This window comes from Lipophrys pholis, assembly GCF_963383615.2.
Source record: "Lipophrys pholis genome assembly, chromosome: 12".
Classification (NCBI taxonomy): Eukaryota; Metazoa; Chordata; class Actinopteri; order Blenniiformes; family Blenniidae; genus Lipophrys; species Lipophrys pholis.
Genome location: NC_137641.1, coordinates 23,046,110 through 23,068,341, shown reverse-complemented (window position 1 = coordinate 23,068,341; position 22,232 = coordinate 23,046,110). Strand labels below are relative to the sequence as shown.

The 22,232-nt window shown below is 39.9% G+C and overlaps 2 protein-coding genes across 4 annotated transcripts; one reads left to right on the top strand and one right to left on the bottom strand.

Moving 5' to 3' along the window:
* Window positions 1-13,904: 13,904 nt before the first annotated feature.
* Window positions 13,905-17,356, top strand: rabepk (Rab9 effector protein with kelch motifs). 3 transcript variants are annotated; one of them, XM_080476886.1, is made up of 8 exons: window positions 13,905-14,147; window positions 14,475-14,529; window positions 14,614-14,768; window positions 15,526-15,681; window positions 16,003-16,167; window positions 16,626-16,775; window positions 16,869-17,018; window positions 17,098-17,356. In XM_080476886.1, exons 2-8 carry the CDS (start codon window positions 14,477-14,479, stop codon window positions 17,319-17,321), a joined length of 1,053 nt encoding a protein of 350 aa, XP_080333012.1. In that variant the 5' UTR covers window positions 13,905-14,147; window positions 14,475-14,476; the 3' UTR covers window positions 17,322-17,356. The 3 variants fall into 3 exon arrangements, with proteins under 3 accessions (XP_080333012.1, XP_080333014.1, XP_080333013.1); XM_080476888.1 differs by having other exon boundaries at window positions 13,911-14,147; window positions 14,418-14,529; XM_080476887.1 differs by having other exon boundaries at window positions 13,911-14,344.
* On the bottom strand, window positions 17,293-21,296 carry hspa5 (heat shock protein 5). The gene is made up of 9 exons (XM_080476885.1): window positions 21,131-21,296; window positions 20,462-20,614; window positions 20,130-20,361; window positions 19,887-20,024; window positions 19,687-19,799; window positions 19,203-19,593; window positions 18,845-19,082; window positions 18,594-18,761; window positions 17,293-18,484 (listed from the first exon to the last, which is right to left on the bottom strand). The coding sequence occupies exons 2-9, from the start codon at window positions 20,575-20,577 to the stop codon at window positions 17,916-17,918; spliced, it is 1,965 nt and encodes a 654-aa protein (XP_080333011.1). The 5' UTR covers window positions 20,578-20,614; window positions 21,131-21,296; the 3' UTR covers window positions 17,293-17,915.
* Window positions 21,297-22,232: the final 936 nt, after the last annotated feature.

The following is a 22,232-nucleotide window of genomic DNA, read 5'->3' as shown; positions in this document are numbered from 1 at the left end:
TACAACTCTGCTCTTGCTGCATTGCCTAATTGGGGTAACAGATCAAATTCAATGTGCCCGCTGAATTTACAGAGGGAAATACCCATTTGTCAAATGGCAATATGCCATCACAGAAGAAAGACTGCGAGCATTCCCTAATGGCCTCAAAGAGAAAGGTCTGCGGGGATTCAATATTTGGACAATTGCACATTAATTCTGAAAGATTTTAGCATGTATGTGGTATTCAATACAATTATTTTGCTCTGTGTACTTCATTATGACAACAAAGAACTCATCTCCGCTTTTTGCAAATGACTGTCTATTTGGTTGGATCACATGACTTCCACCAGCATGCACTGGAACAGTGTGCAGATGAGGAGTTTGAACTGGTTGTCATGCAGATCAGCATTCGGTCTGGTGGTTCTCCCGCAGAAAAATATTTCATGCCCCTCTACAATTTGGGAGCTACAACCTTACCAAGTGAAAATGTTCAAGTATCTTGGGATCTTTATTCATGAGTGATGGGAAGAGGGTATGTAAGAATGGTTGAAGGTTGCAGGAATGCAATTGCTGCACAGTGAGGAGCTCGACCATCCGAGCAGAAACACCTCAGCCCCTGCTCACTGCCAACTGGAGGTTTAGCAGGCTTGGCAACTGGGACTGGACCCAAAGGTTGGGCCAATGGGAAAGAGGACAGATAAGTGGTCAAAGAACTTCAATAAGTTATTTGTACAAAATAATTTTGAACAGCTTATCCATTCCAAGAAAATGAATCGCAACATACACTCTACAACAGGGGTTCTCAAAGTTTTGATAGCTGAGGGCCAATTTAGGAACCCAACATTGGACTGAGGGCCGCCGAAGAAAAAAACAACCCAAAACAGGCACACAAAAAATCCCATTTGTAATCATTTTAATGGTTGTATCTCTATGATTTACATTCATTGATCTGCATCCAGTAATCTGCAATAAATACATTTCAATTAATGAATGAGGCTAAATCTGACAGAGCATGACAAAATATTGAGAAACAATGCAATGCACACGGAATCCAAATTGGGGATTTCTGTCCTCTACAGTCAAGTTTGAGATACAACAGTCCTGTGTGCAGTGTGCAAAAAGCTTGGAGGAACCAAATTGAAAGTTATTTTGTGCTTTTCCGTTTAACTCGGAAACAGAGCATGTGTACACTTCTAAATGACATACTTGGAAATAATGGTGCTAGTTTTGCTGCAGATTAATTTGGCGACAGTCCTACTTCTTAAAATGAGTGTACAATATCAACTTAAAAAGGCCAGAACAATTGTTGTTTGGTGTTTTTCCCCATTACAAGAAGCATAACTCATTTTAATTGCATATTTAGGATCTGGTTTCTGAGTTCAATTAGCCATTATTGCATTTGAATACTCACTGTCAAAAGGATTATAAAGTACAGGAACTATTTCAATGAGTTATTCTCCAAGTTTCATTGGTTTAAAAAAAAAAAAAAAAGAATTTTAACATCTATATTTCTGCCGTTCCTTTCGTCACTCCTTTCAAGCCTTCATCTTTTACTCCTCTCTGATACATCCCATCTCTGACTCAGGCATTGCCTCAAGTTGTGGTAAGGCGTGCATTTATCAACTCTATACTTCAAGAGCGAAGGTAGGAAGAGACATAAAAGCTGAACAATGAAAAAACTTAGCTCGAGCCACTGAAGTTAGGAGCTACACACCAACACTTGTCAAATCACTTTAAATTACACGGCAGTAAAAATGGGCCATCAAGTGGGGGAAAGAAAAGGTATTTATAACTAGTTGTTAGCAGCCTCTCTATGTGCCTGGGTCTATAAAGTTGTTTTGTTGTTTATTTTCATCGTGTTTTGAAAGACAAGATTTTTGGGTGCGGGAAGTTGAAGAAGTTGCATCAAATGGCAGATTTAACCTGTGAGTATGATGCAATTATAAGTCAATTAGATTATAGAAAGTATCATCAAATACAATAGATCACATTCATGCATCTTTTATATCACTTGAACCAATTTGGGGTCATGGGAGGCTGGAGCCTCTGACAGGTTCTCAGTTCATCACGGACAAAGACACAACCATTCACACAATCACAGTCCCTTCTACAGACAAGCTAAACTCACAAATACATGTTCATGAACTGAGGGAGGAAGTCGTATCTGGAAAATACCCACACATGTATGGGGAGAGTATACAAACTCCAAACCAAACAGCAACTGGTGATATTCTTGCTGGGAGAAATAAGCACCAGTCAGTACATGATAGTGGGGCTCCAGAGTGGAGAGCAGTCAATTTATAATATATGTCTTACTTCAGAACCGATCTGGAGAGCAGAAAACTACACTTAACTATAAATAACCAACTAAAGCCCAAGAGAATAAGAAAGCATTAGGTCGTCACCTACTTCATGGTAGTAATTCAGCCTTTGAATGAATATCTTATCCCCAAGAGGTCCAAAGGCACACTCCACCAAACAATCGGCATTTTCTGAGGGAAGACAAGTTCATGGCCAGTTTTGACCTATTTCTGCTTTTACAATGACTAGAGTGATGGAAGGCCCAAGTAAAAACACATTCTATTGATGTTGAGTGCCTGCGTCTCAAACATATTGAGTACTTAGTCTGAACAACATAGAAAGCACAAAGACCACACAAATTATTCAGAATGATGGACAGATAAAAGCCTAAAATCTCTTGTTGTCGCGAGTTCCAAACACCCATATCATATGTGAAGACTGCAGAGGGCAAACATTGAAGCTATAAAAGAAAAGATGCATGTTTAAGTTAGCATTAATGTTGAATGCAAACGGTTTGAATGTGCTTCTTGGGTGTAATTTTCGTCATTGAAGGTGAAACTCTCTCAACAACAAAAAAAAGGATTTAATAGTGAGAGCTATATCTCCTCATCTTTTGACACAACCTGCTCATATGGAAAAAAACTATAATTTATGAAAAACCGAATCATCATGTATGTATATTATTCATTTACACTTGCAAATATTCATACAACTGCTAAAAATGCAAAGCACACTTTATTTTTGGACAAATGTGCTCAATGGCAAATATGCAGACGTGTGCAAGTGCCTTTTCTATTCTTTAAGCGTTAAGATCAGACAAAAAAACAACAAGCGCACCCGTCTGAAACCAGAAAACACAGTTACAAAGCACATTGAGCTGCCATATCTTGGCTTTGGGCAAAAGACAGCTCTCGATGTGACTTTGATCAAACAAACACAGCACAGTGGTAGCAGGAGGGCAAAAGCTCGCTTGATCTTGATTTGCAGTATGAATACAGACTCTGAAAGCGGGCCCCCACGATTCTTAACACTTTTCTGGGTTTTAAGCAGGAGGTGTCAGAAAAGGTACCACAGGGAAGTGAACTGGCTTGTGGCTTGTACCTACGTGACTTTTTGATCCTTCAATGTCGGCTCTTCCTATCATTAGCTGCGTTTACATGGTCACTTTTTTGTCAATCAGATACAATCTTTTCTGATTAAAAGACAAGGTTTACATGAACACTGAATAAAGTCATCTCAATATTGTGCCAGTTCATATGTACCAAGATGTGACCCGAATAATTTCTCTGGATCAATCACATAATGCTGTGACATGCGCACAGAATCCCACAACCAGCTTCACCCGGAAGCCCGCGAAAACCAAAAATGGAATGAACCAGAGTTATTATGCTTGTGGTCTTTCTTTTTTCATGATTTTTTTAAAACCGTAAACTTAAAGATACCTTGTCTTGGTGCAAAGTAAAAGTCTTATTGACATGGCCTACTGTCCTCTGTCAATATCATATAGGGACCAGCTGTTCTCTATCGATCCCCATTTGTGCTTTCACTCCATGGCAGCTTTACAGAAACAGTGATGTTTTGCTGCAGACATGCAGTGAATGTCTGCTCCTGCCTTTATTCTATTAGGCCCTAAAGGCATCACTCCCCCTTGCGACATCTGTGCGCTTATTTTCTTTAAAGTTGTGACAATAAAGTCATATAAATAAATTCATGTTGCACAAAGCTCTGCACTGAGTGTTACAAACGTTGCTCGAGGTGTCAATAGATTAAAGCCAACCACAGTCAGAGCTAAACCTCCTGACACCCCCCCTCCACAAGTATCACAGGCATAAAATAAAGTTGTGATCCTAATTCCACCACACCCGTGTAATACCGAATCCATATTCATCTGCTCTGACTGCTAAATACTGGATAATTAATGAGGCTTTACTTTCCATAAACAGTTCAGATGCACCCTCCCTCAGTTTGAATAATACCCTCCATAAATGATTCAGGGTGTCACCAGATGAGGGAGGCCTCAGACCATAGGACATGGCGTTACAACTGAGCCCACTTGTTGCTGTGGGTAATATCCTTCTCATCTTAAGACACACAGCAGGATTAAATGTCTGTGGTATCTGTCCTATGGGACTCAAGCCTTTACATAACATAAACACATTCCTTCACAGCTACTGTGGTAAATTAATAATACACACACACACACACACACAGATTAGACATGGATATATACAGATGCAGAGACACCATTATATCCCTCAGTGTGAACTCCGGTCGAAAAATGTTTTCAATAAAACTGTAGTCCGTTACCCCCACAACAGAAAAAGAACAGGAATTCACCTCACCATGGGTACTGAGGAGGAAGGATGACGCCTCGGGAGAGTTGGCAGGAGGTTTGCGCAAATAAACTCGGAGACAGGTCATGTTGAAGAGGACATGCTGGCTGCAGCTGCTGCAGACGGGACAGTTTCAGCAGCTATGAAGAAGACAGGAGAGAAACCTGATGCCTGTTTGTGTGTCGGTGTGTGAGCAATATGCAGGAACATAAAGACACAGACTATGTATACAAATATATTTTAAAAGCATACACAGACATGAGGAGATGTACATGCTGTTTGATATAATATAAATATCAACATTGAATATACTTTATGGATTATTTTAAAGGGGTCATATTATGCTAAATTCACTTTCCAATGGTTTTCAAACAGTAATATGCATTTCCATACCTGTGAATGACGCTCCAGGAGTGAAATCTCTCCGCCTGGCTTGTTTAAATTTTTAAAACGCGTGGGCCTCAACAAACGAATCAGAAATCAAACCCAATATAGTGTCATTGGAGGTTTAGCCAATTCCAATCAAGGTAGGCGCTCCCTTTGTGCCTCCCACAATTAGGCAGCTCTGCTCTGGCACATTGCACCACGAGAGGAAGTACTTCCTCCTCTTCCCAAGATGGGCATATGTGGGCGGAGCCAGTCCAGCTCACACACACAGCAGATTTTGATTGCAGCTCATATGATCCAATATTCAAACGGCTGAAAATCAAGAAAAAGTTGGATTTGGGGCAATAAACTTTGAATACAACAAAACCCATGAAAATCTGTATAAAAGGACCCCTTTAATGCTTTGAAATCTGAAATAAAAGCATTTCACAAGAGACCCTTTTTTAATATAATTAATATTTTGGTTGAGACTCGGCCTGTTTCTTCTTGCTTTCTATTATAGTAAAATTGCAGCATACATGCCCTATGTTCCAGATGTATGCAAAATAACACTTTTATGTATATGTTTTTATACACTGTGACAAAACATTCCAATACTACATAAAAAATGTTAAACTCCATCAACAAATGTATTGATTTTTTGTCATTTTGTTAAAAGACAGAGGCAACAGTTAATTTTCTCATAAATGGGCTAAGTATAATGATTTTCACTGGTTGTATTGCTCTGTGCATTTACAGCAGTTCATGCTTTAGATTAATATTATATTTACAATGATGAGGACAGGTGAGGATGGACCCAAACGCAGACTCACAAGGTTCCATAAAAACTGAGTTTATCGTTGACGTGGTCCAGGGACCACAGGGAAAGGCCGGGTGAAACAGAAGCGACAAGACGAGCCAACACAGACAACAGAGGGAGAGAGGTTTAAATACACAGGGAAAGGGAGGACACAGGTGGAACTCATAACGACAGGTGCACAGAGAGGGAGATGACCACTGGATCACTGAAAATGTGAGGTGAGACACAGACAGACACACAGAGACCTGACAGAGATATAACGTAGAGATAAATGATTTCTGTATATTTTTCACAACATGCACTATTTTTACATTGTTCCACAATTTCTACTCGAGATACAAACATACTGAATATTTCAGTATGTTTGACATGCCTTTACAAAAAAAAAAACAAGAAAAGGGACACTGTACTAGATGGCCAAAGACATGGGTGATCACAGTATTCTTTGCAGCTGCAGCTGTCAGATGCAATTGAAGTCACTTGACAGATACAAACAGACAGAGGTATGAATACAACGTGAGAGACAAAGTTAATTTAACATTCCCTGTGCTATTGTTAGAATTCCTTCCAAAGAGATGTAGTCTTTCACTGTTTACGGACACAGTCACAACCCTTATTTAAAAATTTAGATAATTCAGTGAGTTTAAAAGGGTTACTCAAAAAGTGTTGGGTATATTTTTATACTAGAATATATTCCATATCAATTTAAAACAACAAACCAGAATGAAAGAAAAGTAGCACTCGAGCAAACAAAGATAAAGACAATAACATGTTTATAATAGCTGGATTAAATCATCCGTGAGCATGCACTGTGAAGTAGATAAAACCAATCCCATGTTGTGTTGGCGTGATTATAATCCAGATTACTTGACAGCATGATTATAACACGCCTCTGGGCGATACAACATCAATAGTCATTGTTTTTACATTGTGCTCAATGGCAGTGTACCAGTAACCTAGAGATGAACCTTCCATTTTAATCCCGATTAGTAAACTGCCGGTCCGCCAACCAAGACGGCCTCCAAATCAAGCTTTGTATAAAGAAGCTGGGGAAAAAAAAAAAAAATGGTTGAAGGCTTTCCTCCTGCCAAGCACACACAGTGTTGAGTTTCAAACTGACAAGTACTGTACACAAAGCAAGCACCGTTCAGAACTATTTTAGTCTGACAGAAATCGTATCTCCAGTTATCTCTTTCTCCTGCCTCTTGTCCCTTCCTCGGGACTTTGAGGAGTCATAATCGTTTTCCTTTTTCCTCTCATTCTGTCCTTTCAGAAAAAGTCCCCGATTCATTTGGTCCTTATCAGTTACAGTGAAGGGAAAACAAAGACACTCTGAAATGCACACTCTGCTTCCCGAAAGAGGAAGCTGGACAGATAAAAACTACTTTAGAGAAGGCCTGGACTGTGTGAGACTGAACCAGAACTTCCACATATCAGTTTCAGCCTCGGATGTAAAGAAAATAAACATACGTGCAATTTCCAAAAACAAAAAGAAGAAAGAGTTTTTGTAATTCCAAAAAAGCAAAAACAATACAATTACAGAGATTAAAATTCTCAAAGACAACTTAAATTTATCCCAAGAATGATGCAGGGAAATCTACCAAAATGATCACACTGATAGCTCCAGTCCAAACTGTCACATTAACTGTCTACCCCAAGATGGTGCCATCACGGTGAGTGACATTTTGTGCACACAAATAACATTACCTACTTCTACTGTACTGTGATTTTATTCTTAGTTTAAATGAGGAGAGTAAAACCATATAATATCCAGGTATATTTCTGATGGTCTCGGGTCACCAGGGCACTGAAGACTATGGATGAAGGCAGGATAAACACACAAACATTCACACAAACACACACACACACGATTCCAATCCAACCCAAATAAATAGTTTTATATAGTATTTATGTAACCCAACTTAAGAGTCACTTGAGTGCAGTCGTGGGGTTTTTAGACATTTTGATGGTTTCATAAGTGACAAGTTGTTGGGTCAAAACCACAGAGCCCGGATGATAAGACGCAGCAGTCCCGTGTCACCAATAGCTTTAGGCATGATAAGGGGCCGCGAGGTAAACCGATCTAGTTTTTGCAAGGCAGAGAAATTTGAGGAAGGAGAAATATCAGGTGCAACTGGAACGAAGGAGGTAAATGCCAGTGAGACTTAATTAAGATGGGGGAGATAAGTAGGCGAGAGAGGGACACGTTTTCAGATGAGATGAATTTTCAATTTGTGCCACAAGATTTAAGATGACAGTGCAGCTTTGACACGGGGTGAGTTCTATCACTGTGTGTGTGTATGTGTGTGTGTGTGTGTGTGGGGGGGGGGGGGGGGGGGGGGGGGGGCACCAGGTGGGGAACGTACTGGAGCACGTGGCCTCTAACTCACTTTAAATAAATAAAAGAACAATTTACTTAAATACAAAAAAAAAGCAAGGAGAAAACAAAAAATTTAATTACGTAAACACAAATACAACCAATAAATTGCAGTATGCTTGCAGTATAATTTGTTAAAAGCCTTAACTATACAGTTAAGGCTTTTAACAAATACCTAAAAGAAAAGAAAAGTGATTAAAATGTAAGTTTTGATCTGTCTTCAATTGTTTATAAAACACCAGGATGTTAGCACATTTTTCAACGAGCAGACACCTTGAGATATTTAAGTGTTTGCAACTTTTCCTAGAAAAAAGTAGAAGGACTATGATGTAGGACAAATTTTCTTGACTTGAATGCATGAAAAACAATATTTAGTTGCATAATACGCAAGTATAGCAAATTGTATAGTTTGCTCTCATTCCTCATCCCGCCTCACAGAGGAATGGAGCGAAGCCCAGCCTCCAGAAATAAAAGGACATTCGGGACGAGTCATCTATGCATCACAAAGACACAGTCACCAAGAAGAAGAAATGACAGATTAGAGTCAACAATTCACATAACAAGCATGTCTCTGGATTGTGGGAGGAAGCTGGAGGACCTGAAGTAAACCTCTACAGGTGAAGAAAAATGCAATAGACACAGTAAAAAAACAAGAAACTGTCTTTTCAAGAGTCAAGAGTGGACAGATCGAGCAATTTGTGCCACAGTATGGCTGAAAATGTAAATAAGAACCTGACAACTGAAAAGTTATCTTTAAACCTTGAATAAACTCAACCGGTAGTTAATCACTGATTACTGGCTGAATAAAGAGCATTCAGGACCATCATGTACATCGTTACACAGTTATTAGTAGTTGTAGTACATCACAGTTTGTTCCAGAGTATCGGTTCTGTGCCACTGTGAGTTATAGTTGCCTTGAGTATAGCGAGCTGTGGTCTTTTCATTTCGACACCTGGTCTTATTTTGAAGATGCGCCGAGAAAGCCCATGTTTCTCTTATACATTTCAGAATGACATACAGCTGTTGTGGGGGTCCGGGGATTGTTGACAGTTCTACAATGATGTTGTAAATCTCCCACGTCTGTTCGACAAAAACCATCTATTCAACATGGCCGTGAAGCACCCTTTTCATTCCTTCCGTCAGACGAATTCACTACTTAAGTCTGTAGTTTGTAAAGATGTTTTGACATGACATTATCAAAATGTGATGCACAGGGTCAAATTATTAAATAATTGCTTGGTCGGCTACAATTTTGAATTCATGTTTGTATGTGGATTGATGCTAGAAACGCTAGAGATTGTAATGATGGGGAAAGCATCAGTTAAAAACTGAAAATTGTCCATCTACCCTGTGGTGCGCTACATCTTTAAAGACAGCATCTATGAAATGTGCTTCACGCTTCAAATTGGGGCTTGTTTGAGCTTAATATGACAGTAAGCAATAAAATGTGCCTCAAAGAAAAAAATGTTGTTTTGAACAAACTGGAAAGAGCACATAATGGGATTCCCACTTTAAAAGAAATATTAAATGTTTTGGACAACCTTCCTTTGGAGGGAGAATAAAAAAGGAACACTGAATGGCTTCATTTAACCTTTCTAAGATCGAAAACCGATTCACTGCTCATCAAGGTTGCACTACAAATTAATTTCTTCACAAACAGTTTTGAATGGAACATTTCCAGCACACTTTTGAGCACACATTTTAAATTCTGCCGAACACATTTTAAAAGACACAATTTAAATATGCCCAGCCTTTCATCCACTTGCTCATTTATTTTTTGGAGGATACAACTCCGTGTATGCTAAAGATTTGACAGGCTGAGATTTGTTCACGTCACCAACCGTAAGTTAAATGCCTTCACTGTGACAGTACGTCACTCAATGCTGCTGTATACTTCCTGTTGAGATAATTGCATGCGATGCTGGATTACTTTTGTCTCTTTCTTGAGACATCTACCTTCAGGGCTGGATTAAGTCTCGGAGGCATTGATTCAACGAGGTGCTGGAAAAAATTCCTAAGAGATTTTTGTTCCATTTTGATGATGAGAGCGTCACATGGTTGTTGTAGATTTGTCGACTGCACACGCGCCATGAAGCAAACGTCCTGCCCATCCTACAATATCCAAGAGGAGCTTTATTGAATTTTCTGGCGCTCCCATGATGAAAGTAGCCATTAGAAGATGTGTGGGATGGACATAGTCAATAATACTCTGGAGTTCAAACAATTGATACGGAGTTCAAAGTATCCGCCACATCATTACAGCACCAGCAGCTTCCTGAATTGTTGATAAAAGACAGAATGGGTCCATGCTTTGATGCTGTTTACACCAAATTCTTACCATCTGAATGTTGCAGCAGAAATGGAGACACATCAAACCAGGCAATGTTTTTCCAATCTTCTATTGTCCAGTGTTTGTGAGCCAGCAGTTTCTGAAATACTCATTAAGTGGCCGATGAGTGTCCTTCTGGTTATACATGCAGTAATAGTTATCTGTGCTGCTCCTCTTATTCCTATTCGATTTTACATACAAATATAACTCATCCTAACTATCTGTTCATGCTTGTAGAGTGTTGCCTTTATTGTGCATTCAATTTGTTTTTGATAAAAGTACTTAAAATATCTTCTATTTCTATTCTGATATGGATGAATCATTAGCAGTTTCAATGTTAATTGTCTAGTTCATTGTGTCTTTCTATTTTTTATTTTTTTACAAGTTACCTTTCATATCATCCACGGCTAAAATAAAAAATGTGCAGATTGATAGGTTTGAAGCCATCAAATATTTTCAGAATTCATATTTCAGAACAGTAGATCAAAACAGAAATGAAAGAGGAGCACAAAGTTTTACATCTCAGCTTCTCGTTGAGTCAAGGCAGCGTCACACACAAGAGTTCGTTCACAAATACAATGGCGCGCCCTACTGGACAAACTATTAAATGCAATATCGTGACGTTAAACAACACTGAACATACTAGTCACTAATAAGAGGCACAGGTATTTGTTAAGAAAAGTTTTTATATCACGTTTTTGCTTAGAATATCACCGCACTAATTTGAAAATCCAATTTGACATATTAGTGAATTTTAATTAAAATATAATTGATAATATATTGTTTTGTCAGTTGTTTCTACACTATATATCATACAAAATTAAAAAGCTTACATATATTTGAGATAATTAAGGTCATCAAAACATCTAATCTCAAGAAATGTTCTGATATTTTCAGGTTAATTAAATTTTTACAACTTGAATATCAGTTTGTCTATAGAAAATCTTAAATATGAAAAAGTAAAAAAAAACAATTATAATAATTATGAGAAAAATAAATATTTACATCATATTACCTTTTTTTTTTTTTAGAAATGCCCTTCATGGTGTATTTTTCATTCTGTATTTTCAATTTAAAATGTTGAAAACTGCGGCATGTTTTTAAGGGTTCTTCAAGAGGGTTATTGTGTCATCTACACAGCTGTAAGAGGCCACCACTCCCTGTGCACTGTTCTGTAGATCAGCTGAGGTTTGTTTGTCTTTTCCTGGAATTGTACATTTTCTATTCATAATGGCAGCAGGAACAAAGGTGGATGAATGACACTGCTCCAGATAGATACCAGACACTTTGGTAGATATAAGCCTAAAAGGAAAGTAATAAATGTGTAGCAAACAGTGACTAATAGAGAGAAATAAGTAAACATGTTGAAGGCCACATTAAGTGGTTTTGTTGTAATTGATCATTGTTTTGAACAAAAAGTACAGCCAAGGAGATCTTGAATTTCTTTAGCAACCTGTATGCCTATTCTTATTCTAAACAAAATGATGAACTACTTTTCAGTGAGATAAAGGATCTGATTCCTGTAAATCATGAACACTTTAAAAACGTTTGTGAGGGGGAGGATTTGAAAACTGAAGAATTCAACGCATCATAACAAAAACAGCCTCTGACCAATCTCTAGGGCCTGATGGAACAGCAGCAAACTTCTCCAAACATTTCTGTGGAGAAATTAAAACGTTGCTATTTGAGGCATTAACGTATTACTGGAAAGGAATTATCGACGACAATGAAACAAAACAGAATTAAATTGATACCCAAATAAGAAAGGCAGCAAAAGGCATTAGACAATAACTTTCAAACACATTGAACATTATTTCCTGATAGAAGCTTTACGCTTCTTGGGATTTGGGTAAACATTCTGTAACATTATTAAAAGCCTGTACACTAATATCAGCATTTTGAAGGCCTTCCAATTCTGAACAAAGAGTTTAAAATAAGTAAATTCGTGGACAATACATCTGGGGTTTTTTTAACTAACAAATCAATGGTCGAGAAATCCCTCGACTTGATTTCATACTTCTCAAATGCTTCAGGACTTTCGCTTAATATCAAAAAGTGCAAACCATTTCCTATCCATTCCAGTACTGACTCTGCCATTTCTTCAATAAAAGTTGTATCTGAAATGAAATACTTAGACAAGACATTATCATAAAACCCTATTCAAAGAGATGTGAATATATCCAACCATATAACTGACATGAAAAAAATCCCTCAGTTGCTGGATAACCAGAGATCTTACAATTTCTCGTAGGGTTATCTCATCTAAAGCGGAAGGCATATCTAAATTAATTTACCCCTGCCACTACCACATATTTAATGAAAATTAAAAAAAATTGTGCAGACTTTTCAAAATGTTTGTGTGGCAGTTGTGCCCGCCATCGTCGGGCTCCCCCAGAGTATCCAAAACCATTACTTATTTTATCAAATAAAAACTAAACCAAACCAAACCTGCCACTCTCACATGCAGACTCTGCAGTCCTGCATGTGTCTTTCCCGCCTGGCGCACCAGCGTCCGGGCGGCTCCTCCTTTATGGGCAGAGAGGTGAGGCAGCACACCTGATTCCCATCAGGAGCTTAATCACCCCCCCTACCACAGTTTGTTATTCTAGCCCTCCTTGCTTTCTTGGTGATTGTTATTGACTTTATTTTAATTAGTTTTTTGCTCATACGCTCTACATACGTTTTGCCTTCGGCAAATATTGTTTTGTTTATACATGTATGTATATTGTTTTCTTTCCTAACCCCCACTAGTGTTTTTTTTTTTCTTCCTTCCTTTGTTATATTGTATACTGTAAATCTTATTGTACTTGAATAAATATTTTCCCTCTGCTGGGTTTTTGTAATTATGCGTTTCTTTGTATTTTGTTTATTGTTCAATAAATAGTAGGCAGGAACACGAGATTTCCTCTGGAATGGTCTAGTTATCGTGACTGTGCAGCTGTTTACATTTGACATCATTATCATTATGGCTATTGAGCGAAAAACATCCGTTCAGTCATAGTGACTTGTTGAATCTGTTGGGTCTATTGAGTTTTCTCTCTGTAAAAAAAACCTCGAAATGACTGTGTTGTATTTGGTGATATATAAGTAAAGTATAATTGAATTGAATATCACACTGGCTGTTTTACAAACTGTATCTAATATTTGATTTGTAACATGACAACTCTCTATCTAGATGAGTTAAATGTTACTCACCCATACTTTACTTGTTTGTCCAAAGCACGAATTACATTACATTTTGGTTTTCATTTCAACTGAACAGACAGTTTTGAGTTTCTTTTTCGGGTTCTTTTCGTGCCATGTGGCTTCGTGAAGGTTTGAGGTTATAAAAAAGTACAACTGTAGAGGGCGCTCGTGATCACGTGTGGAGGTAAACCGGAAATGAGACCTGAACTGAGCATGCGCATAAGAAACCGTGGTAACTGCGCTTTGAATGTAGTATTGGCCCGTAACGTACTTAACGTAAACCTTGCGTAGCGCTTCATGTGTCTTCACGGGGTCCCGTCTGTACCGTAGACGAGTTAGGAACATTACGATTGACTTCGCTTTTTTAGTAATTTATGTGAACGGATATTCGAAGATGGTGGATTTAAGTTGAGTGATGCAGATGTGTCGTATCATCTACGTCTTTCCGGAAAGCAGGTCAGCGCAAGCTCCTTATGTGTTCCTGTTTGAACGCGATAGCTTCTCATGCGTATGTTGTGGTTGCTAAGCTATTACTGGGTGTTTTAGCTTCAGTCCCTTTAAACACTTTTTCAAACACTTCTTCGAGAAGGAAGGACTTTAAATCAGTTAAAAACGTACATCCTTGCATAGCATTGATTCATGCGACATTTCACGTAAGTCCTTCTGTGGATACCACGACTAATATGTTTGTCTATTTGTCTTCCCAATTCAACTGATAACAACAAGACATATTAGAGGAATAAACAATATCACCATATTTCGTCTATCTTGTGTATCTGGCAGCCATGGAGTTTCTCCCGGTACTGGATCCTCTTGATAAACCCGAGGAGGGAATATGGTAAGTTGATTAAGGCCAATTCAGATGTTATAAAGAAAATAACTTTTTATCTTTCTTCTTCTGACCTTGTTCTGTTATCACCAGGTATTCCTTGATACCCAGAGGAAATGCTCCAGGAGTCAGTGTGGGTCACACCTGCATATTTATTCCATCGGATGATGGAGGAAAAGGAAGAATCCTCATGGTTGGAGGAGCCAATCCCTGTGGAAGTTTCTCAGATTCCCACATTATAAATCTTGGTGAGAATGTCTCCGATGAACATTTATAGGATTATTATGCATAACTAGTGCTTCAGTGGTTAGTTTTCAGGAAACATAAGGTATTAAGACAGTTAATGGAATGTTTTGACCCTTTAACATCCGCTCAAAGAGAAAAAGCAATAGATACATTATTAACAAGAGTAGAACCCTTTATAACAGACACAGAATCCTTCAGCCTAAAGTGGGACCCTTAATATTTAACCAGATATTTTCAAACTGCACCTGTACACTTTCAGATTAAATCATACGTTAAACTTGACTTGGAGTCTTTTCATTGTCTTGGATCACATTACATCTGACCAGAATTCTGCTCACAATTGAGTTCTTTAAAATTTACACACAAATTCTTTAATCAAGGCCTCCCACCTCCACTTTTTAAAAAAGCCCCAGGTATTTACTCCAGACCTGGACAGTTTAAAGTAAACCCAGATAGTTTCAGGAATTATTTTAACCAAGTCAATTTTAAAGATTTTGGTAAAAAGGGTTTTTTGGGGGTTTTTTTTGCTCTGTGGTTGAACAGCACTTTAAAGGGCAAAGTCAGCAAATAACGTGCTGCAGAAATATCATGTGAAAATTGCACATTTTCTTTGCCACACTTTCATTGACGTCAATCACTAAGATAACACAAGTTCTGAAGTTCATATATAATAACACACATTATTATAGAAATTTTTTTATGCATAAGCGTGGGCCTCAAAATGTATGTTTGTGTTATTTTGTTGTCCTTTCTCGCCAGATAATCTTGAATGGGACATTCCTGAGTGGGAAGGTTTGGAGGCACGGTATGAGCACTGCTGCTTTGTGCCTGAGAGCTCCCCGCAGAGTCTCTGGGTGTTTGGCGGGGCACAACAGACTGGCAATCGCAACTGTATCCAAAATGTGCAGCTAACAGGTAAATCACAATTCTCTGTGAGTGACTATGTCCATTAAAGTGTAATTAAGAATTACGTGAAGCACTGACTGCTGAGTTGGTGGAAATGCACTATATATAAGAGAAGTGCTTTTGCTAATATACTTTTATGGATATGTGAATATATGTGTGAGTTATTGTCTGTTTATTTGTGTTAGCCTTATAAATGGAAGGATGTCTGATGCCTAAGAGATGAGTAGTCTGTACTTTCCAATTACTTCCAAACTTGATTGTACTCTGTGTGTTACCACAGATTTAATGAAAACGGCTCATTCTGTACATTTTGTACACGTATGTGTTCAGATAATAAACCTCGCTGGATGAATGTAGCTGCGAGTGGAGAACTCCCCAGTCCAAGGACATACCATACTAACTCAGCCTGCATGGGGGACCGACTGTTTGTCTTCTCTGGTGGAGAAATTGGAGCTGCACCTGTCCCAGACTCTAAAGTTCACATCTTTGATACGGGTTTGTGCCGAGTCAACTTGCTACTCATCCTCAGAGAAACAAGAAGTTCTTTACCACACAAGATATTTTGTTAAAGATCTTAGATCACCCATTTTGCTAATTCACTTTTTTACTGACCCGAGTACAGAAATGGAAAGAATTCAGAACTCACTTAAGTGATTAAAATGACAGCATTATTTTATGCCTGCACAACCCATTCAACTGCAATTTATTATAAATGGTTGTTGGAGAAAAAACTTGCAACGTTACTCAGAAAGATGCCTGCTTTATCTAAAACAAGCTGACTCAGTGTTATATATGAAGGTGTATTATATTAACATTGATATTTCACATACTTAAATGTCTATTCAAATAAAGTCTGAAAATCTGAATTTATTCAAAATGAGGAACTTGTCTCTCGCTTCAAGTGCTGCGACATTTTATATGTTTCAATGACACCAAAAAATTCTGTTTTCCAGTGTCGTCCTCTTGGTCCCAACCAGAAACACATGGAAGACACCCACCAGCCCGACACGGCCACATTATTGCAGCGGTGGGTTCAAGGATCTATACACATGGAGGAATGACTGGAGACAAATTCTACAATGATATGTACTTTCTTGACACAGGTAACAGTCCCCCTGCAGTTCAATGAGTGTTTTGCGTTCATCTCAGATTCAACATCTAGGTGATTGTTTCTGAGAATTACCATCTCTATACAGGGTGTATGAAGTGGGAGAAAGTGCAAATGAAAGGAGATATCCCCCCCGGAATCGCAGCCCACTCAGCTTTGGTGCTGGGCAAGAACATCTATACTTTTGGAGGAATGACAGCAGATGGAGCCACTAACTCCATGTACAGATTCAACACTGGTACATTGCTTTTATAGTTTTGACTTCTCTGCTAAATAAAGCATGCTGTGCATATTAATTCTATTCTTTTTGACAACAGACAAAAGCAGATGGATGGTAATGAAATTTAAAGGAGACACGCCCCCGAACCGTCTTGACCACTGCATGTGTTTATTGCCTTGGAAGCTGGATCGTGAGGAGGATGGAAATGAGCAGGCAGAGAGCCCAGCAGGCCCCGAGGTTGTAAATCTGGCCTTCATCTTTGGAGGGATGGACACTCAAGGTGTCATACATGACGACTGTGTTGTAACTGTTGTGACATGAAGAGTTTGTTGCAATAAAATATTTGTAAATACCGCAGTGTCATTTTAAGTGGATATTGCATATAACTGAGAAAACCTCAAACTGCAATTCAAACCAGTGAATGTGGTTGCTTCATGAAGTCATTTGGTATTTACTCAACCCATAAAAAAAATAAGACAGCTAGGTGACAGTTTGTATCAAACATTTATTTGAATATCCTTCCAGACGTACAATGACCAGATTTAATAAATAACTTTTAGCACTGCCTGTGAACATAGAGCCCTTAAACCCACAGACACCCTAATTTATGTTCCAACAAGTACCAGCCCGCCCACCCCATGTACATCCCCCTCCACTTTACAGAACCTCCCCATCATGACTGCCTGAGAACAGCAGCAAAAGCCTCGTATCCGGGCTGACGAAAACCTCCGCCTTTCAGCGAAGAAAAACACCTCTCGCACACTGAAAGTCACTTCAAGGTCTCTCCAAGAAATCAGTATGGTTGCTTGTTGTCGTCACTCCTCCAACATCCCTCTCACTATTTGAGTCCCATCAGTCCAACTGATTGTTGCCACTACCAGAGAGGCAAGGGGCGACACATGACTTCAACCTTGCCTACAACTCGTCCTTCTCTGCCTCGCCCTCGCCCTCACCCTCGGGTGGAGGCCCGCCTGCACTGCCGTAGAGCTTGCTGATGATTGGCTGAACCACCTCCTCCAGCTCCTTCTTCTTCGCCTGGAAGTCTTCCAACTCTGCTTCTTGATGGGACTCCATCCACTCAATTTTCTCCTCCACTGCCTTCTCGATGGTTTCCTTGTCGTCATCCGACAGCTTGCCGCCGAGCTTCTCCTTGTCGCCGATTTGGTTTTTCAGGGAGTAGGCGTAGCTCTCCAGCTCGTTGCGGGAATCGATTCTCTCTTTCAGCTTCTTGTCTTCATCAGCAAAGCGCTCGGCGTCGTTCACCATGCGCTCAATATCCTCGGGTGTCAAGCGGTTCTGGTCATTTGTGATTGTGATCTTGTTCTTGTTACCGGTGCCCTTGTCCTCGGCAGTGACGCGCAGAATGCCGTTTACGTCGATCTCAAAGGTGACTTCGATCTGCGGAACACCACGGGGAGCAGGGGGGATGCCGGTCAGGTCGAAGGTGCCCAGCAGGTGGTTGTCCTTTGTCAGAGGACGCTCGCCTAAAGAGAGAGACACAATCAGGTTTACGCAAGATGCCATTTTACTGCATGGAAATAAGAAAAGTATACTTCATATTTGTTGTGCAATCATTTCAGTCTGAACTCTCACCTTCATATACTTTAATGGTGACAGTTGGCTGGTTGTCGGAAGCTGTAGAAAAGATCTGGGACTTCTTGGTGGGCACCACAGTGTTCCTGGGAATAAGCTTAGTCATCACTCCTCCAACAGTCTCAATACCAAGAGTCAGGGGACACACATCCAGAAGAACCACATCACCTGGAGGTGAAAGGAGAAATTTAGTGTACAATCTAAAGTTGTTGAACACAATCCAGTGTGACAATGTAGATGCGGCAACTTACCAGTGTCCTCCTCTCCAGAAAGCACTCCAGCCTGAACAGCAGCTCCATATGCCACAGCCTCATCAGGGTTGATTCCTCTGGAGGGCTCTTTGCCGTTGAAGAACTCCTTCACCAGCTGCTGGATTTTGGGGATACGGGTTGAGCCGCCAACAAGGACAATCTCATCAATGTCAGGCTTCTTCAGGTCAGAATCTTCCAGCACTTTCTGGACAGGCTTCATGGTGGAGCGGAACAGGTCCTGAAAAAGATTAAAAAAAAAAGAAAAAAAAAAAAAAAGGTTAAGTTGTTGTCATGCATTGTGTTAAAAAAAAATTGTAGTAATTGTGTAATATTTACAACAGAAAAAAATATAACTTACCATGTTCAGTTCTTCAAACTTGGCACGGGTCAGTGTTTCAGAGAAGTCTTCTCCCTCAAAGAAGGACTCGATCTCAATGCGGGACTGGTGCTGGGCAGACAGGGCTCTCTTTGCCTTCTCAACCTCACGACGCAGCTTCTGCACAGCACGGTTGTCTTTGCGCACGTCTTTGCCAGTCTTCTTCTTGTACAGCTTGATGAAGTGTTCCATCACACGCTGATCGAAGTCTTCACCTCCCAGATGAGTGTCACCGTTTGTGGCCACCACTTCAAACACGCCGTTGTCAATGGTCAGGAGGGAAACGTCGAAGGTGCCACCACCGAGATCGAACACAAGAATGTTTTTCTCGCCATCCCTCTTGTCCAGGCCATAAGCAATAGCAGCAGCAGTTCTACAAAAAGACAAAACTATGAGTATCATTATCACAGAAGGAAACAGAATACCGATATAATTCCCCCCCAATTAATCTTGTTGGGACACTTACGGCTCATTGATGATACGCATAACATTCAGTCCAGCAATGGTTCCAGCATCCTTTGTAGCCTGGCGCTGAGCATCATTGAAGTAGGCAGGGACAGTGACAACAGCATGTGTGACCTGAGGGGATACATGAAATAAGATTAACTTGGACATCAATCATTTAGACCCGATATACTATGTAAAGCATGAGGTTCATTTATTTACCTTCTTTCCGAGGTAAGCCTCAGCTGTCTCCTTCATCTTAACCAGCACCATGGCAGAGATCTCCTCAGGAGCAAATGTCTTCATTTGACCACCACCAATGTCAATCTGGATATGGGGCTTGCTTTTCTTCTCAGTAACCTGAAACAAACATAATATTAGGACATTACATTTTTTTTTTTTTTTTCAAACAACACCCTTAAGCCACTCCAACCTCAGCTATCAGAAAAAGTTCTTAAGGCTCACCTTGAAGGGCAGATATTTGAGGTCTTGCTGCACAGAGGAGTCACCCCAAGTGCGCCCAATCAGTCGCTTGGCATCAAAAACTGTGTTCTCCGGGTTAGAAGTCAGCTGATTCTTTGCAGCATCACCAATCAGACGCTCGCCTTCACTGGTGAAAGCCACATAGGAGGGGGTGATGCGATTACCCTGGTCGTTGGCGATGATCTCCACACGGCCATTCTTGAACACTCCAACACTAGAGGGAAGTAGAGCAGATGTTATTCACAAAAATCAAAAAAGTGCAATATAACCATCTTCACAAAATTAATAAGCGATGAATTAGTTTCTTGTCTTACCATGAGTAAGTGGTGCCCAGATCAATTCCAACCACAGTCCCCACACTCTCCTTCTTGTCGTCGTCATCGGCAAACACGGTGCCGGCGACCAGCATTACAACCCACATCAGCTTCATGTTTGCAGGTTTGTCCTCAAGCCTTGAGAGAAAAATCCTGCAGGGGGAAACGGTACGACTTAAAACCAACGTGGCGCTGCAGATCACGACATGGGCTCACCCTCAGAGACTGGAGGAGCTAACTGCTAATGCTCATTACAGAGGAGGAAGCGTGGCCTCGACCAAGGAAGTTCTCGAAAAAGACATTTTTAAAAAACCGTAGTAGCTGGGTGGATCGAGCGTGATCATTCTAATAGATTTCACAAAATGGGCGAGAGCGTTTTTGTAATCCACCGGTGTCAAGCTAAAACAGTTTAGCATGCAGCGCTGACACGAGTATGCGAAATGTCACAATGAAAACCATTAGCAAATCATCTCTTTACATGGTGTACACATGTGAAACCGCTTGCGTAATATATGGAATAGTTGAAACCAAACGTATCCATGACTGTAGCTAAAGACGTAATGGTCGTAAAGCATGAGCTTCAGCGTGATAAAAATGACGTGTCGTTGTATAAAAACACCAAATCGAACGCTACTCCATTATATCATTCATAATAGTCTTTCCACGTACCTTAAATGTTGTCTTGTCGGTGAATTAGGGGCCTTGCCGGTGTCTTAACTGGTTATCACTACGTGTCTCTACTTGTACCTCTTTTGCCTGCTCTGAATTCTCTTCTTTCACAAGTGATGTTGAATGAATTGAGCCCTCGCCATTTATAAGCCGTCGCTTCTTCCCCGTCGTGGAGGCCAGCGATTGGCTGATCGGCTGCTCGTTGGAACGCGGCGATTGGTCGCATCCAGCACGCTGGCTGAAGCTGATTTGCACACGACAGTACGACGCGACGTCACCGCTCGTGTCCACTGCGCGGGCGCTGATTGGCTGTCTGTCAAAAGGGAGCGTGATTGCTGTTGGTGCTGCGACACGCCAGTCTAACAGCCGGGATGGGCGCATTTCGACATACCTTAAATTTTCCAAGTTTGTGTTGCCTTTTTTTTTTTATTCCTGACTCTCTATGTATTTAATTGACTCTGTGATGCTGTTTCACGAAGGGGGTTTTGAGGATGCTGTCTTAGTATGATACGAAGTAACGATTACTCAACTGCTATGACTAATTAGTTGTCAAACTGTGTACATGATACTGAATGCATATCTCTGACAAGTTACATCAGACAAACAGGATTGCGTTTTCATTTCATCTATTAGTGTAAATCAAATAATACTACTTGTAAAAATTGTGGCAATCACAATATTTATTGCATGCATGTCCAGCTTACTGTATAAATTTCAATAACCAGCCATGTATTCACAGATATAAACATATATGTTTTGCTTATCATTGGCCAATATAAGCAGGTTGTATTCACATACCTAATAGAATTTGTAATGCACCATAATACATTCTGTGAGGACAATCAGAAAAAAAAGCGTAATTAGGTCAATGTTAGGTAACTGGTGGCCTATGCCACATTTAACCTAAATGATCCATTTTAAACTCATAGTAGATGTGATATAAGCAAGAAATATAATACTACATATTGTTATATTAGTGACCGTAAGTAAAAAGGTTTCATTCAGGATGTTTATCCATCTATGATGTGTTTTCTTCAAAAAGCACTTCTGTTGTAACTCCAGGCCCTGTCATTATGTCAGTGCTAGGTGAAAGCACATGAAT

Bases quoted from the DNA above. Each gene is read 5' to 3' on its own strand.
- hspa5 (XM_080476885.1), bottom strand. From the start codon at position 20,577: ATGAAGCTGATGTGGGTTGTAATGCTGGTCGCCGGCACCGTGTTTGCC. The intron at 19,083-19,202 runs GTAAGTTATATT...AATCTTTTTCAG, and splicing joins AGTTTGAAGAACTGAACATG to GACCTGTTCCGCTCCACCAT. The intron at 18,762-18,844 runs GTAAGTTGCCGC...TTTCACCTCCAG, and splicing joins TTCTGGAGAGGAGGACACTG to GTGATGTGGTTCTTCTGGAT.
- rabepk (XM_080476886.1), top strand. From the start codon at position 14,477: ATGGAGTTTCTCCCGGTACTGGATCCTCTTGATAAACCCGAGGAGGGA. The intron at 14,769-15,525 runs GTGAGAATGTCT...CTTTCTCGCCAG, and splicing joins TTCCCACATTATAAATCTTG to ATAATCTTGAATGGGACATT. The intron at 16,776-16,868 runs GTAACAGTCCCC...ATCTCTATACAG, and splicing joins TATGTACTTTCTTGACACAG to GGTGTATGAAGTGGGAGAAA.